The sequence below is a fragment of the Leptopilina boulardi genome, unplaced genomic scaffold (genome assembly GCF_019393585.1).
Source record: "Leptopilina boulardi isolate dan_hultmark-lab unplaced genomic scaffold, ZJU_Lbou_2.1 LbouV2_273, whole genome shotgun sequence".
NCBI lineage: Eukaryota > Metazoa > Arthropoda > Insecta > Hymenoptera > Figitidae > Leptopilina > Leptopilina boulardi.
The window spans coordinates 3,717,930-3,736,589 of NW_026137833.1; the positions used below are offsets into that span (position 1 = coordinate 3,717,930).

The 18,660-nt window shown below is 26.7% G+C and overlaps 2 protein-coding genes across 6 annotated transcripts in view; both read right to left on the reverse strand.

The window, feature by feature from the left end:
* The window catches only part of LOC127281584 (uncharacterized), a 210,881-nt gene that overhangs the window by 188,252 nt on the left and 3,969 nt on the right, over positions 1-18,660 (reverse strand). The gene's annotated exons all lie outside the window — the stretch shown is intronic.
* LOC127281595 (uncharacterized) lies at positions 454-18,083 on the reverse strand. Of its 4 annotated transcripts, none has more exons than XM_051305371.1 (6): positions 17,902-18,083; positions 17,256-17,437; positions 16,685-16,759; positions 14,545-14,749; positions 13,614-13,733; positions 454-606 (listed from the first exon to the last, which is right to left on the reverse strand). In XM_051305371.1, the coding sequence occupies exons 1-6, from the start codon at positions 18,036-18,038 to the stop codon at positions 459-461; spliced, it is 867 nt and encodes a 288-aa protein (XP_051161328.1). In that variant the 5' UTR covers positions 18,039-18,083; the 3' UTR covers positions 454-458. The 4 variants fall into 4 exon arrangements, with proteins under 4 accessions (XP_051161328.1, XP_051161326.1, XP_051161327.1 ...); XM_051305369.1 differs by having other exon boundaries at positions 16,577-16,759; XM_051305370.1 differs by having other exon boundaries at positions 16,577-16,759; positions 17,256-17,421; positions 17,902-18,070.

Sequence of the window (18,660 nt, forward strand, 5' to 3'; positions counted from 1 at the left end):
TTTTAAATGTTTTTTTAAAGTTAGGAATTAAAAAATGTAAAGACTAAAAAATAAAAATATTTATTTCTGGAATTTTAATTCAAAAGTAAATAAAATTAGTAAGTACAACAATTTTAATTTAGAAAAAAAAATTTACAATGTAAAAATTTATTTGATTCAAATAATCGGTTACTTGAATATTATGAAATAAATAATTACTTGATCCATAAAATAATTATTTAATACTTATATTTAATTGAATAGTCAAATAACCGATAGTAAAAATTGGTATTTAATATTAATTTTTTATTAATTTAATATTAATTTAAAATAATTAATAACAACAATAGAAAAACAATAAATACGTGTTTGACCATTATTTTTCTTTTATATATATATATATAAATTTTTTATTTTACTATTCCAAACATTATTTTGCAATTCAATTGTAAACAATTTTCCAGTCTTGATTAATTTAATTAGTATATTGGAGAATCATCATCGAGGAAATCAAATTGCTTTCTAATGATAGCATGAAGCACTTGATAGTATTGCCGATTCAGGTCTTGTTCACTCATTGAGTCCATGGTTTCCATAGTTTCTGAGTAGCTGTTGCTTTGTTCACTTCTATATATATTTTAATAAAAAGCGCAGTTTCCATTTAATTTCAAATTAATTGCATTTTCTAATTTCTATATATAAATATATATATATATATATACTTGATTTAATTGTTTATCTTATTACAATTCAGATCAAAATTAAAGACACACATCATTATATATATATATCATTAAATTTAATGGAAAAACATAATTATTTTAAGGAAATAATTCATTGTAATATAATTAAATTAATTCAAAAAAAATTTATAAAAAAATACAGAAAATAAATAGTCATTATTGTACTAAAATAATTATTATTTTTGATACAGTTAGAAAGTTTAATTTTTCATTTAATCAGTCAATATTTTATTATTGCATTATTATAACTTCATTTCATAATTATTTGCTTTCAATAATGTTAAAATAGTAAATCACTTTTTGGTAGGTTGCGCCATCTGCAAGATATCATCAATAAATGTACTTTTCACCTCTCTTAGAGTAGTATAACTTAACCTGACAGTAGTCGAAAGCAGAAAAAACACATTTTATATTGACATTGTATCAGAATCATAATCAGTTTATTTTTTCCAGCAGAAGAAAAAAATGTTATTCGGTTAAATACTGGGCTATGTTTAAAAGTGACTATTTTGAGAGAAAAAAGCAACAGTTATGAAAAAATTTTAATAATCAAAAAAACACATTTTATATTGACATTGTAATTAGCGTGTTTTTTTCCATCAGAAGAAGAAAAAAAATTATTAGGTTAAATACTGGGCTATATTTGCAAGAGGTTGTTTTGTCAGAAAAAAAGTGAAAGTTATCAAAAATTTTTGAAAATTGAAAATCATTTCCGACATTTCGTTATAAAATTTTATGGTTTTGAGGTTTTTGATTTATTCGTTTTGAGGTTAGAAATACACTATTGTTGTTGTTATGGTTTATTCGTAAAACAATTAATTTTTATTTTATTGATAATGACATATACGTGTGATGTCAAAACGTTTACTGTGAATATTTCATATAATTGACAGAATAAGTAATAAAATATTGGCTTATTAAATAAAAAATTGAACTTTCTAACCATAACAAAACAGTTAACTTGAATAAATCCAAAAGAAAATCAACAGCTTTTTATTAAATTAAACATCATAATGCAATTATTATTAGTATTCATAATTATATATAATTAATCTTTCTGCCAAAAGACAAAATATACTTTTAAATAAATAGTTAATCTTAACACATATCTAAAAATACAGTTCTACTGAAGGATAAGATTATAAAATCATGTTATAAAATATTTATCTCACTCGAGGATAAAATTCCTATTTTGGAAAAAGCAGTTTTTCATCCCTCCATTAAATTGTCAAAAGAAAAATGTGCGTGCACTAAGGCACGCGATAAACATATATATATATATATATATATATATGTATAAGATACATCGAGTTGAAATTTGATACATATATACCCGCAGCCAAACCACATTTACATAATACCCGATCGGACATGTAACATATAATCCCGTCAAAGTCAGAATGAAATTTTATTTTCTTTTTTTTTGTTTCCTATTATACACATATATATATATGTCACAATACCAAAATAAAAAAAATTTGCTTTCGTTTAACCACGAGAATGAACAAGAGTTTTTCTTATCACGTAACACATTGTCTTTTCTCCTCCCAAAAAAGAATAATGATATAACTTAAAAATAGTAATTGCACTTGTATATATAATCATTTCAAATAGAGTGCAATAAACTCTTGTGTATAGTGAATTTTAAACATTTAAACAAAGTATTGTAAGAATTTAATATTTCACGCAATTATATTTTAATGAGATTTTTTTTTTCTTTATTTTATTCATAATTTTTCTTTGTTTTTGTCTATACGAGAACTGATGAATAAATAATTATTACAAAGAATATTTTAATTTGCGAATAAATAATAAAAAATAAGTTCCTACTTCATATTAGTAATAATATTGAAGAGAGACAAATTTCTTTTTTCGATATATAAATCTCTTTGTCTTGCCCTTCTGTTACAGAATAAATATGGATTATAATAATAATAATAATAATAATGAAATATCGTGAGGCTTGACTCTTTCGAACGATTAGTTTACTCATATAACTTGGAAGAAAGTCACGTTTTGCTTGACATGTTGCAATCATGTGTAAGTAAGGGATTTTTTATTTGCAAAAAACTTATGCGATAATCGACAGGAATAAAATATTTATCAAAAAACAAAAAGAAATATATAATTTAACAAAATCTAAAAATTTTATGATAAAAAGAGAAAAAATTCTCCATTTTCCAAAAGGGGAAATGAAATATTTTTAATTTTTATCATATTAAGAATTTAATTCACAGACAAACCCTTTCAAATATGAAAAAAATTGTACCATATAATATGTATGTAATTGAATCGTACAAGAAAAAGAAAAAATGGGTCAACAAATTTTGAAATTCGAAGGAAAGCGAATTGCAGAAATGAGAATTTTTATTCATGAATAAAGACTGTAATCGACTTTTTTTTCTTCTTTCGTTCATTTTTTCTTTTTTTTTTTTTTTTTGGTACGAGATTTACTGGCTTCATCGACAGTGGGTCGTCAAGTCATAAAATCTTTTCTCCTCTCTTGCAAGAATCTCTCGCCACATGCAATTATGAACCCGGTCGTGTACATAATTCTTGTTCGGAGACCGTAAGCGCGCGAGAAAACGAATTCCGGGAAGCCTTTCTATGTTTCAGAGCAGGATGAGGCAATATCAAATTATATTTGGACCTAATAAAATATTCAGGTTAATGTCTTGTTAAAAAATTCATCAGACATCGATTGTTATTTTTTTTTTCTTACGTCGCGACGTTTTATTTTCAATATATACATTTATATATTGTGGCAAATTATGCAATAGATGATGACAAACAAAACTGTTATTCAAATCGAATCATTAGTTTTTTTTTTATTTATAATCTTAATATAATCTGCAAACTATGATATAGTTAAATTAATCATTATTTTTTAATAATAAATTCATATCGTAGTTACAAATTTTGCTGGAAGTAACCTAGATTTATTTCATGTTAATCTCTTATTTAAGTCGTCTAGCATTTTTATTTAAAAAAAATGGTACTAAATCAGACGATTTCTTTAAATTCCCATAAAACTGAAAAAAATAACATTCGTAAGAAACATAAAATACGAACGTAAAGTAAAATGTTATCAAAAATCTTAATAACCTGTTTCCTTCCTTATTATTGATTCTATCGATTTCTGTATATATATGCGACATATACATTTTTCTATTAAATTTTAACTCTAAACAGGATATAAGGAATTATATATATGAAGAATTTTTTTCGACCCCTTGAAAAAAAACCCAATGAACTGTTTAAAATCGTAAATTTCTTTATGAATGCCACGTGCCTACCTGTCTAATAAAATTTTTCCTAACCTTGATAAACTTTTACTAATTTTATCTCTATTTTAGAATTATGGTATATATATATGAAAAAAGGAATATTTAACGCCGCACCTAATTCAACTTTTCTTAATGAAAATTAACAAAGAAACGGAAACTCTTAACAAAATTTACTAAGGTGGTGGCGCATATATATCATCTTCTATTGGAATCAAAGTCGCGCAGAAAGCCTTTCGACACGCTATTGTGTCGAAGGTGGGCTTCACCGCACCCTTAAAACAAGCCCCAAAAATCCATATTTCGTGCCAAGGTACGACATCTCTTGTGTGAAACATATATATGTAAGCCATAACGAATTTTGTCGGTCAATTCCAATTTAACTGACAACAAACTAATTAATGACACTGATGATATATTAACTTTCCAAAAAATTATAAAATCTCTTTAGAATTACAATTTCGTTAAATTGATCCACTGTACTTTCTTCATCATTTGACAATTTTGTTCTAATGTATATTAATTTATTATTATAAGATTTGTAAACTACCAAACAAGGTAGAAACAGTAAAACAATCTAAACGGATTCTTAACAGTCAACGTCCTCTAATATACCACAATCTTCGATTACATTTGCTACTTGTCATTTGACACATAACTGCAAATTGTGTCATTTGCAATCCGCTATATTGCAGAATAGAAATTAATCAACCAATCTATTCGTATACATATATAGTATTATGCATCAGCCATGAAACAAAAACGAATGAGTCACGATTCAGCAAAGGGGAACACTACTATAATTATATGTACCGAGCATAAACCCAACTCAAAGTAGACCTCCGGTATCTTCATATTACAGTATATATATCTATATATGTGTAAGGTATAATATTGCACACGAAAAAAAAAATTTACTATCTATTCAATGTATTTCCTCGGACCGATTTACAGCGAACGTTAATAAACTCAAATACACCCGTCACTATCCAAAATCCATAAAATACATACTATACATTTTTACGGCATATTCTGAAATTAGAGCTAGTTTTATATTTCCATGTGGGGTGAGTGCGCGCGCGCGCGTTTTATTTCCCAACTACGTCTGAGAATTTCGAAATTTAACACTCATTGTTAGTTGTGTCTTTGTCATTATTTTACAGTTGTACCTCTACTAAAAAGGAAAAATATCAAGTTTGATCGTGAACAAGAATTATTGGTGTAGTATTGCTAAATTATTCGATACTAAATTTATTGTTACCTATATACAACAATAGAAATTAATGTCAATTTCATAGAAAATCTCTTCCCTGAAATGTCTAATTCTATTATATGAAACATTCACTGAGTTTATTTTAATTATTTATTTGCAATTTGTAACGAATTATTTAATGGACACAAACTACCAATGAGAGTATTTTCTTCTGTGATATAATGTATACCGGCATCATAATCCGTGTGCTTTTTTCCAGCCGAAGAAAAAAAATGTTATTCGGTTAAATACTGGGCTACATTTCCAAGTGATTGTTTTGTTAGAAACAAAGCGAAAGTCATCAAAATTTTTTGAGAATCTAAAAAAACAGATTTTATATTAATATTGCATCAGAATCATAATCAGTGTACTTTTTCTAGGAGAAGAAAAAAATGTATTATTCGGTTAAATACTGTGCTATATTTGAAAGTGACAATTTTGCCAGAAAAAAAGCGAAAGTCGTCAAAAATTTTCGAGAATTAAAAATAAACACATTTTACATTGACATTGTATCAGAATAATAATCAGTGTACTTTTTTCCAGCCGAAGAAAAAAAAATGTTATTCGGTTAAATACTGGGCTACATTTCCAAGTGATTGTTTTGTCAGAAACAAAGCGAAAGTCATCAAAATTTTTTGAGAATTTAAAAAAACAGATTTTATATTGACATTGCATCAGAATCATAATCAGTGTACTTTTTCCAGCAGAAGAAAAAAATGTATTATTCGGTTAAATACTGTGCTATATTTTAAAGTGACTATTTTGCCAAAAAAATCAAAATATTTTTAAGAATTTAAAGATACATTTTATATTGACATTGTATCAGAATCATAATCAGTGTACTTTTTTCCAGCAGAAGAAAAAAATATTATTTGGTTAAATACTGCGCTATGTTTGGAAGTGATTGTTTTGTCAAAAACAAAGCGAAAGGCATCAAAATTTTTTGAGAATTTAAAAAAACAGATTTTATATTGACATTGCATCAGAATCATAAACAGTGTACTTTTTTCCAGGAGAAGAAAAAAATGTATTATTCGGTTAAATACTGTGCTATTTTTGAAAGTGACTATTTTGCCAAAAAAATCAAAATATATGAAATATTTTTAAAAATTTAAAAAGACACATTTTATATTGACATTGTAATTAGCGTGTTTTTTTCCATCGATAGAAGAAAAAGGTTATTCGGTTAAATACTGGGCTATCTTTGCATGTGGTTATTTTTATATATATATTTTGCATATATTGTAATTTTTCTATTGAGGTCACTCTAAGCAAGTAGAAAATTTACTCTAATTAAAAATATATTCAAATCAAAAAACAAGTGTTACTGTGAGAATCAATCAATTTTGATTTCCTTGTTTAAATAATTTTTACTTAAAATGGTCGTCCCCTGGGTCTCTATTAAAAATTTTTTTTTATAAGTTTCTCTATACATCGAAATTTATTTATCAATAAACCGAATAATAAACCGAATGAGGTATGTAAATATATAATAGTTTGTATTCCCATCAGGAAAATTAAAAAGAAACAATTACCAAATCGAGAGACGAAGCCTAATGATAAAAATGAGTGATATATATACATACATATATGTGAATTTACAATAAAAAATATATATATAAAGAGGAAATGGATATCAGTTTGACATTCGGTAACGAGGGAAAGTTTCTCTTTTTTCCGTTGTAATACCTATACCTATATATATATACTGATCGCAGAGAAGCGCAAGAGATTTAAGGGCGATAAAATTCACTGTGCAGTAGTGTTATATTCGCGAAACTGTTACGGGGTCTGAACGAGAATATAATCTTTGTGTCGTTAAGCCACAAGCGAATGTAAACCACCAACCGCGAGCGCAATACTAGCACGCGGTGTGATACCGTTACCAATTTTTTTACTGTGTACGCGGTCAATGCGCGAACATATTATGTAAATTGAAACTAAAACGAACACTTCATTTACAGTCAATAACATCTGCCATTTCCGTAAAGTCATATTTCTTTCGATGCTTAGTCATACATATATATCTAATTATAGAAAAAAATTTGGATTAAATCCTTTCTTAAAAACGAGAAGTGTAATCGGCTAACTTCATGCGTAGATACCTTTCCTCATTGGTTTAAATCATAGTCGTGACGTCTGATTGGCTTAAATTCAAATTCGTGAAATCTGATTGGTTTTTAAAGTGGCGACAGGTAAACTGCAGCTAACTTCAAGTGTAGATACCTTTCCTTATTGGTTGATTTTAAATGTTCTTAAAGGAGAGTTCAGAATACGATTCGACGCGTTGATAGCGACGCGTCGGTCTTTAGGGGGAAACAAGGACAAACAATTCGAGAGACAAAGACAGAATGAACGTCGACGCGTCGCTATCAACATTTACTGTTCGTGATTTTACGCCATTTTGATAATTCATATTTGGAAAACGCGAAAAAGTAATATTTATACAGTTCTGTGTCAATAAAGAAACAAATAGTGAAAATTGATATATAGTACTTATAATAATTTGTTTCTTTGAAAAAATTAGTGAAATAGTGATAAATGTGATTATTATTTTTGTGTGTAAAAAAGCAATAAATAGTGAAAAAGTGCATTTACCAATAGTGTTTTGTTTAAATTGTGTAAAAAATCGACAGAACATAATATTTCTACATTTCTGTTCCTGTGAAAAGGAATAGTAAAAAAGGTTAAAATTTTATTGTTTTTAAAAGTGATTAATTAAAAATGTGAAATTGCTAGAGAAGAATGTGCTTTGTTATTGAAAAATTTTTTTGAAGTGTTTGTAATTGTTGTGTTGTGTTAAAATATTTTCTAAAAATAGAATTGTTTCACATGAAATAAAAGTGATGTAAACAGATATAACAAATTTAAGAATTTTAATTAAGATAAATAAATGAAAGTGAGAAATTAAAAATGTGAAATTGCAATATAATTGAATTGTTTGATTATTAAAAAAGTGAAGAATGTATTTTAGTATTGAAATTTTTTTTTAAGTGTTTATAATTGTTGTGTTGTGTTAAAATATTTTTAAAAAATAAATAGAGCAGTTTCACATAAGATAAAAAGATAAAATCAGATATGACAGATTTAAGAATTTAATACACAGAATTCAAATACACAGATATCATAAAATTAAAGTATATAATATCATTTAATCGTATTGATAGATATCTTTACATTATTGATACATTATATGGAGCAGTTTCACATAAGATAAAAAGATAAAAACAAATGACAGATTTAAGAATTTAATACACAGAATTCAAATACACAGATATCATAAAATTAAAGTATATAATATCATTTAATCGTATTGATAGATATCTTTACATTATTGATACATTATATGGAGCAGTTTCACATAAGATAAAAAGATAAAAACAGATATGACAGATATACACAGACAAATACACAGATATCGTAAAATTTAAAAATATATATATTAAATCGTATTGATAGATATCTACATTATTTATACATTATATCTTTACATTAGCTACAAAATATCTTGCAAATATATCAAACTTTTCAGTTAAAACGCATGAGATTCTTTGTTTTATAAGCTTGAAAACAAAGTGTTTACATTTTCTATAAATTTGTAATAGGTTATAAATTTTATGGAATGTAAATTAAATTTTCCAATCTAATCATGCCAAAAAGACGTGCAGTACGTTCTCCTTCGGAAGAAGAACAATACCAACTTTTAAAACTTCAAAGAAAAGCAGATTCTCAAAGAAGATACCGTCAAAAAGTAAATGATAATGTTAAAAATATTTCAAATAATTCTAATAATAATGTTCGTATAGAAGTCGACAGTATGCCTTCAACATCATTAAATATTGATAACGTTGTATCTATTGCACCAAATATTTCCATTCTAACTGGGTCAAAAAGACGAGCACTACGTTCTTCTTCAGAAGAAGAACAGTACCAAGTTTTAAAACTTCAAAGAAAAGCAGATTCTCAAAGAAGATACCGTCAAAAAGTAAATGATAATGTTAAAAATATTTCAAATAATTCTAATAATAATGTTCGTATAGAAGTCGATAGTATGCCTTCAACATCATTAAGCATTGATAATGTTGTATCTGTTGCATCAAGTACATTAAAAAAAATAAAAGTCGACAGCTTTTATGAAAAGAGTGATGTTAAACATAAAGAATTGGATTCAAACAGCGATCCATGTACAGATCAATTTGTAAATATTCTTTCTCAAAGCTTGCCTTCAACTTCATCAAGCACTGAGAATTATGTGTCCATTGCATCAAATGAAATAAGAAATAAAAATGTTGATTACACTGTTCAAGAAAGACAGTCATATCATTTTAAAAAAGCTGATTATCAACGCAATTATCGAAAAAGGAAACGGAATTTTTCTCAGATTGAAAACCTGTGTAATAATTGTACAGATACAGTTATAGAGGAACATTATTCTGGTGAAATGAACATTTTATGTAAGCATTGTAATGCTAAGCATTTTAAAGCAGAGCAAGTGCCCAATAAAAAAAATTCTTTTAATGATTGTTGTAAGCATGGTGAAGTTATTCTGGAAGATTTACCTAAGCCACCATTAATATTGCAGAGTTTATTTGACGGAACGCATGAACTATCAAATCATTTTCATGAACGTGTTCGATGTTATAATAATTCATTTGCATTTGCATCCTTTAATGCAAATTTAGTTGATTTTAATAATACACGTCCTGGACCTTATTGTTTTAAAATACATGGTCAGGTTTATTATCAAATGAATACATCTATATATGCTGAAGATAACAGCAATCCTTCATTTGGACAATTATTTATCGTGGATCAAAACGAATCCACAGACATTCGATGTAATCAATTTCAGACATTAAACCGAGATATTATTAATGCAATTGACACTGCTCTTCGGGATTGTAATATCTTCGCACAATCTTACCGTATGATGCATGAAGAAATGGAAAAATCAATGACTGAAAATAACCTAACCATTGAGCCTGAGATGCAATTATTATTTACATTGAAACCTGGGATGGATAGTAGACGATACAATATACAAAAAGTCAATGAAGTTGCTGCAATTTTTACTACAACTGCAGATGGTGATATTCCAGAATCATACGTCACTTTGTATAATAAAGGAAATAAAAATTTACAATATGTAAGTTCTATGAACCCTAATGTTGAGCCATGGATATATCCATTATTTTATCCATATGGTACGAGAGGTTGGGATGAAAATATGACTTGTGTTAACTCTAATAAACGAGTTTCACGGTCTGCATACATCAAGTTTAAAATAGCGTCTAGAGATGAGAATGTTATTTTAAAAGGTGGACGATTATTTCAGCAATGGATTGTTGATAATTATGTGAAAGTTGAAAAAGATAGGACAAATTTCTGTCGAAATAATCAATCAACTCTCCGTGCCGAAAGTTACAAAGGGCTAATTGATCATTTACAAAGAAGGGCAGATGAGTCGAACAGTGAGGTAGGTAAAATTGTAATTCTTCCATCATCATTCACAGGTTCACCAAGAAATATGTTACAAAATTATCAGGATGCGATGGCTATTGTGAGAAAATTTGGGAAACCAGATCTATTTATTACGATGACATGTAATCCAAATTGGCGTGAGATACAGGAAAATTTACTACCTCATCAAACTGCAGCTGACAGACCAGATATTGTTTCTAGAGTTTTTAACATAAAGAAAAATGAAGTGATTAATTTAATTGTAAAGGAGAAATTATTTGGTGAAATACTTGCATATGTGTATGTTGTTGAGTATCAAAAGCGTGGATTGACTCATATGCATTTATTAGTAAACTTAAAGCAAAACAATAAAATAACCACATCAGAGATTGTTGACAAATATATTTCTGCAGAAATTCCAGATCCATCGGAAAATCCTGTACTTCATGATATTGTTATGAGAAACATGATTCATGGTCCATGTGGGAGCTGGTGTAAAGATGAAAATGGTAAATGTTCAAAAAGTTTTCCAAAGAAATTCTGCTCAGAAACAATAATGGATGAAAATGGATATCCGACGTACCGTCGTCGCAATAACGGAACTTTTAATCGTCCAAATAGAGGAACAGCAGATAATCAGTACGTTGTCCCATACAACTCTACATTATTACAATTATTTAATTGCCATATTAATGTAGAAGTTGTTTCTAGCATTAAATCAGTAAAATATCTGTATAAATATATTTATAAGGGGCATGATGCTGCTGCTATTGAAATAACAGATAGTGCCAATAGTGCAACTTCTATAGAATGTGATGAAATTTGAAATTTCATTGAAACTCGATATGTAAGTCCCGTTGAAGCGTGTGACAGAATTTTTGGAAGACCAATACAGAATAAAAGTCATTCTGTTACCCGATTACCTGTTCATTTACCCAATGAACATATCGTTACTTACTTCATTAACTTTAACATTATTTTCGATGTGTCCTTTTCTTCAACTAAAAAGCAACGTGTCCTCTTTTTCAAAGAAAATTCGACGTGTCCTTTTTTTCCACTAACCAAGCGAATATTTACTTTTATATGAGGGTTTATCTTTATTACTCAATTATTATATATAATTCAAATCCTTAACTGTTCACTTCATAGTTAAGTATTTTTCTTTCAAGCAATTGTCAATTGTACTTTTCTTTATTTTTACAATACTTTCATTATATCGACATATTTTGAAATTATCAAAAATGAAGGAACTACAATATAATAAATAACAACTTCAGATTAAACTATAAACCTAACTAATATTAATGTAGGAAATAATTAATTAATCGTAAAGAAAGTACAAAAAATCCGCGCGCTGTAGCGCGCGGTCGGTCTCGTATAACAAAATTTTAAAGTTAGAATTATTGTGAACCTAACTACATTTTATATACTAATATAAATTATTTCCCTCATTTTTTCAAGCAGATAGCGCAAATATCCGGAGATAAAAATTGATCGGAAACACTAGACTATATATACATAAATTATCGACGCGCAAAAATACGAAGAAAATTGCAAATAAAGTTTCATGGATAAGAGGAATCTTACGTCAAGGTGCGGTTTTAACGGAAATCCTATATTTGTATCAGGGATATTAAACTCAATCGTTTTACATTTAGGTCAAATCTTTATATCCAAACTATCATCATTCAAATGATTCAATTATTGATTTCCTCTTAAAGAATCAATCGTGAAATAAATTATCCTTCAAAGAAGGAAAAACAGATTTTTTTCCCGAATAAATCATATATATGTATTAGATGCAAAATTTATTATAATTTGTTTACATTTTGAAAAACGAATTTCATTTACGAGACAAGCTTTATATTTAAAAATTATATAATCGAAAGATATTATTAATAAATTATTTTCTTTAATAAATGTTTCTATATATTAAAATATCAAGTTAAGAATTAAACTATACCATTTAAGACATAAATATAAGATAAGCAAATAATATATGCACCAATAACTATACGGTCAATGAATTCTATAAGTTATATGAATACATAATTATTATAATAAGGTAAAATCTGCTAAAATTTTTATTAAAATTTTCTTCATGATAAAATAAATAGCTTTTTTTTATTAAAATTTTTTTTCTTAATTTATATTTGAACTTTTATTAAAGGTTCTAAAATTCTATAAGTTTTAGAGATATTTTCATTTTTATATTGCGAAATTAACTTTTAGTAATATTTTTTTAACTTTCCTTTTATAAGCACGTTTACAACTATAAAATAAATGCAAATTATCAAAAAGTAAAAAAACGATTCTATTTAAATGTAAAAGAAGAAGAAGAAGAAGAGGAAAACTTTAAAGTTCTACATGCATTATAAATGTGAGAAATTCCCATATATGTAACTTAAAACCTCTCTGAAGTAAATCATGCGTTAAATGAAATTTCATAATAAATTTTCGACTTAGTTTGAACAGCAGAAATTAACTTTTTTATAATTACATACTTTGAATGAAATGATGCCCGAAGCGAATAGGAAATTTTTAACAATTATCTTAACATTTTTTTTGTTTTTAACAATAGAGATAAAAATCACTTTTCTTAATTTTTGCGCTTTTCAAAATTTGTTGCCCGAGGTAACTATGCCCTGCATAAACTAAGTGAAGGGAGATTTAAAAAATAATTTTTTTTTCTTTTTAAAAACTAACCACTTAAAAAGTGAAAAAGTGCAGTCACTCTTTTAATTACGTATATTAATATATACTATATATATGTGAATTCTTAAAAGGTTTCTTTTCTACTATAAAAAATTTATGTAATAAAATTTTCAAGATTAATAACTCCGCTTCACTTAAGAGGTTTCTAAAAGATTATAACAACACACATATGGGGCTTACCCATCAGTGGCATCCGATATAGTGCCAGATGTGGAACTTCCGCCATAAGATTCGGTTTGAGATTCATTCACTTGATACAAAGGGGCACTCATACTATCAAATTGTCCTCCTGTCAGTGATCTACGATCCATAATAATATGCAATTTCAGCTAAGTTCATAGTTATTTAGTTTTATATGTATATATATATAGAGAGAGATATATACTTATTTAACGTGAATTGAAAGAGAGAATTATTATAGTGAAATTATTTTTCCGTATATCTGATAAAATCATTTTATAAAATATTCTTTCTTTAAATTATAACTGAATAATCAGTTTGATTATACTACTGCAGTAATGCATTTTTAGAAAAGTTAACAAAAACATTCGATGCATAAAATTTAATTTTCACGTTTTTGATCAATTAGGGATTGAAAAAGTTATGAAAATTTTTGTAGTGAGGTATTTTCTAATAAAAAAAAATTATTCGGTTAAATACTGGGCTATATTTAAAAACGACTATTTTTCCAAAAAAGCAAAAGATATGAAATATTTTATAAATTAAAAAAAAACACATTTCATATAGACATTGTAATTAGCGGGTTTTTTTCCATCAGAAGAAAAAAAATGTTATTCGGTTAAATACTGCGCTATCTTTGCATGTAATTATTTTAATATATATTGTAAACGATTTTTTTTACATAAAAAGGTTTTTTTTAAAAATGAATTTTATTATTTTATTCTTCTGCTATTAAGGTCACTCTAACCAAGTAGAAAATTTCAATTTTTGAAAATGTTAACACAATAACATTAGATGTATAAAATTTAATTTTAACGTACTCAATTAATTAGGGAATGAAAAAATTATGAAAATTTTTGAAATGAGGTATTTTCTGATATATGTAAAATTCTAAAAATAAATGTAAAATAAGTATTTTGAAAGATCATACAATGTAGGTAAAATGTTGTATCCCATAGAATTGATAGCTAGGAGATATTCGACATTATAATGATAAATGATGGGATCGCTGATGAAATTTCCGAGGTTTACACCTGGAGTAGTATTCTCAAAAGTGTTTGATGGAAAAGCAGATAGGTTCGATGATGAGGCGTTGATCGCACTCGCTTCAGATCTATGTTCAATTTGAGTTTCACCTTAGAAAATAAAATAATAATAATAATAAAAAAAATAAAATTATATTAATATTAATAAAAATAAAAAAAAAATAATAATATCTCTAATACTAATAATAAAAAGATCAAAATTAGACTAGAAATTGAATCAGGTCAAAAATAACGTTATAATAATCAAAATAATTATCGATAATGAAATGTTATTTTAAAATCTATTTTGAAAAACTCGCATCAAAATTGTAATCATATTTTACTTTTTTCTAGCAGAAGAAAAAAATGTATTATTCGGTTTAATACTGGGCTATGTTTTGAAGTGACTATTTTGCCAGAAAAAAACGAAAGTCGTCAAAAATTTTCGAAAATTAAAAAAAAACACATTTTATATTGACATTGTATCAGAATCATAATCAGTGTACTTTTTTCTAGCAGAAGAAAAAAATGTATTATTCGGTTAAATACTGTGCTATATTTGAAAGTGACTATTTAACCAAAAAGAAAGCGAAAGTAATAAAAAATTTTCGAAAATTAAAAAAAACACACATTTTATATTGACATTGTATCAGAATCATAATCAGTATACTATTTCCAGGAGAAGAAAAAAATGTATTATTCGGTTAAATACTGTGCTATATTTGAAAATGACTATTTAGCCAAAAAAAAGCAAAAGATATGAAATATTTTTAAGAATTAAAAAAAACACATTTTATACTGACATTGTAATTAGCGTGTTTTTTCCAGCAGAAGAAAAAAAGTATTATTTGGTTAAATACTGGGCTATATTTGCGAGTGACTATTTTGCCAGAAAAAAAGCGCAAGTCATAAAAAGTTTAAAAAATTTAAAAGAACACATTTTATATTAACATTGTAATTAGCGTGTTGTTTCCAGCAGAAGAAAAAAAGTATTATTCGGTTAAATACTGGGCTATCTTTGCATGTAATAATTATTTTAATATATATTGCATATAATGTAAACGATTTTTTTCCATAAAAAGGCTTTTTTTAAAAAATGAATTTCATTATTATATTCTTCTATATTATTGAGGTCACTCTAATCTATACAATTAATTAAAACTTTATTAGAGAAACTTTAATGATGAGGAGGCAACGATGGAATTTAGCTCTCATTAAAATATTTATGATTCTAATATGGCTTTTCTCGTGGTAATTTATCGGTATATATATATACGTATATATTTATATTACAAATTTTCATTATAAAAAAGAAATCATGTGAATTTTTATAGTTGAGCATGTAAATCAATAAATATAAGTTTTCCACTCATCTATTTCATTCTCTATCAACAAAGACTATTTAGGAGTATATTTCCAATTAATTTTATATCCAATATGTAGAAAACCAAAATAAACTTTTTGTTACATTTTAAAAAAATTTCTTCTATAACTATTATTGTTTAATTCAGAAAAATTATTACTAATAAAGAAATCCTGCATGTAGAATCAATTGTTTCTTTTGTTATACAAGAAATCGGAATGAAAATTTTTATTTGTAATTTTTATTACCCTCACAGCATCGAAACTTTCCTAAAGATTTCCTAAAGATTCATTTGAAATATTCCGAACATTTCAAATAAATCTTTAGGAAAGTTTCGGTGCTGTATAGGGATAATTTAAAGAAAATATCTTCTAAAAAAAAGAAACTTCTTGATTTAAAACAAAAATATCAAAGAAATCATTTTTCTTGCTTAATAAATTGCATCAGTCAAAGAAAAGAAGTTTTTATTAAAATAACAAAAACTTCTTTCTGGCAACATAAATATATTGAGCGCCATTAGACTCTTTTGTAAAGTAATACACTTATATATATATACAAAAAAAAGAAGTAGATACTTGTGGACAGACGAGGAAGGGACGATGAAGTGGATGACATGGAGGGTTCGTTACCAATGGAGGGAATAAATTCTGATGTGAAACGCCATTTTTCAAAAGTAAGTTTACTTCGTGAATTCATCATTGGATTATCCGTTGTCTGAAATTGGATTTCGTTTTCTTCATCATTCAACTTGGCAATTTCTACAAAGAAAAAAAAAAACCACACATACAGATATAAATATATATATATTTCATATTGGGAAAATTCATTAAGAGAAGATTGCTTCATCTCGCGAGCTCCATGTCTAGCCAAGTTGAAAAGAATTTTTGCTGTCCGACAAGGCATTTCGGACTATATGCCGTATCGTGCCACTTTCATCGATGAATTAAAATAAATTGTAACGGTATGTCGAAGCGCACGAACAGCGCGCGGACATTACCTTGCGCTACATCTTGTCCCTAATCAATAAGTCTAGTCTTGTAATCTTAATATTCATAATTGAATTTAAAATATGCAATAAGAGCCAAAGTCACACATAAGCATTTTTTTTTTCAAGTGTAAAGCATTAGGAGTTCTTAATCAGTTAAATAAAATCTGGACTCATTTTTTTAAATAAGTTAAAATTTGTTTTAAAAATATTTGAATCAAATGGCAAAAATTAAAAAAAAAAATTTATCATTATAATTATAAGTATACCAAGTAAAACGCGCTCCAAAATTTCCCTCGTTATTTCCGGAATAATAAAAGAGGCTTCCGTCATTGTAAAAATGGTCAATTCTTCCTTGGCCTTTGTTCTTTTTGAGTATCTCCATTTAAGTAAAGATCTTAGATGTTGTCCGACATTAGGTAGTTGGAATTTTATCTGTTTGTTATGACAGCTAAAGAATGATTGGTTTTAAAACTGAAATAACTCACAATTTTCCCTTCCCGCTTTTTAAACACGAAACAAAAATAAATAGAATCATATTTTAATCTGTTAAAAAGTATATCGAAACAGATATAATATATAAAAATATCTAATCAAAAAACAAATACCAAGAAAATTGTTAAGAAAATCACTTTACGAGTCATCGTCAATATTTTTTATGAGTCTTTTCCGAAACATCGATAAATTTTTGAAAGTCTTTTTTTATATATACCAAAGCAATTAAAAATAATTGTCATTTAAAGAATTAGGGGGATAAGAGGGAAAAAAAAAGTGTTTTTGAAATTAATTTACAAATATGTTAAAGAGGTTATAAAATGAAATCAACCAAACAAAAAAATTGACAATAGCAATTAAAAGTTTATGCAAAAAAAGAAATAATTGTTTTTATTTGTGAAAATTTTTCATTCTACGTACTTTTTGTAAACTGGAACTAATTTTCTTTTTTTCGCTTTTATCGACCATTTCAACCTTATACCGGAAATGACAGTTCGTGCGGATGAGGTCTGAGGAAATGTTTTTCTCAATTCTGTTGTGGAGACTCGATTACTCATTGGCTACGATTATTAAAGCTACCGTTTCAACGTAACCATGAAAAGTTGAAAGACTAGCATTTAAAAAAAAAAAAAAAAAACTTTAACATTGTTTTCCCTCCGCGAATATTTTTATCATTCACTGCCAATGTATAAAAATAAATTTTTAGATAAAAAAATTTTCCAATTTTTAATTTAAAAAAAAAATATATTAAAAAATGAATTTTCATTTTAAATACGTAATAACTCGCGGTTCGTTAAAATGATAGTTAATTCTCCCTGTCAGCATTGAAATTTATTTTTATCGTATTCAGGAAATAAATAAATCTATCAAAAGAAAATAGCATCAATAAGTATTGCTAGGCATTGTGGCAATATATACACTTAAATTTACAATAATAAAGAGTTTATTATACAGAAATCTTGTCAGTTATAAGCAAGTTAAATAACGGTCATCGTCGTCGTCGTCGTCGTTGAGGTAAGATTGGACTTTCCTTGGAGCAAAGAACTAAAATCGTCGAACGTGTCTAACGTTTCGTTTGAATGATTATTCCAATATAAATTTACAAACGATAAATTCTACTTCTCTTATTCTGTCTTATTACAGTCTAGTTTTCTATTATAATCAAAATTAATGATCATC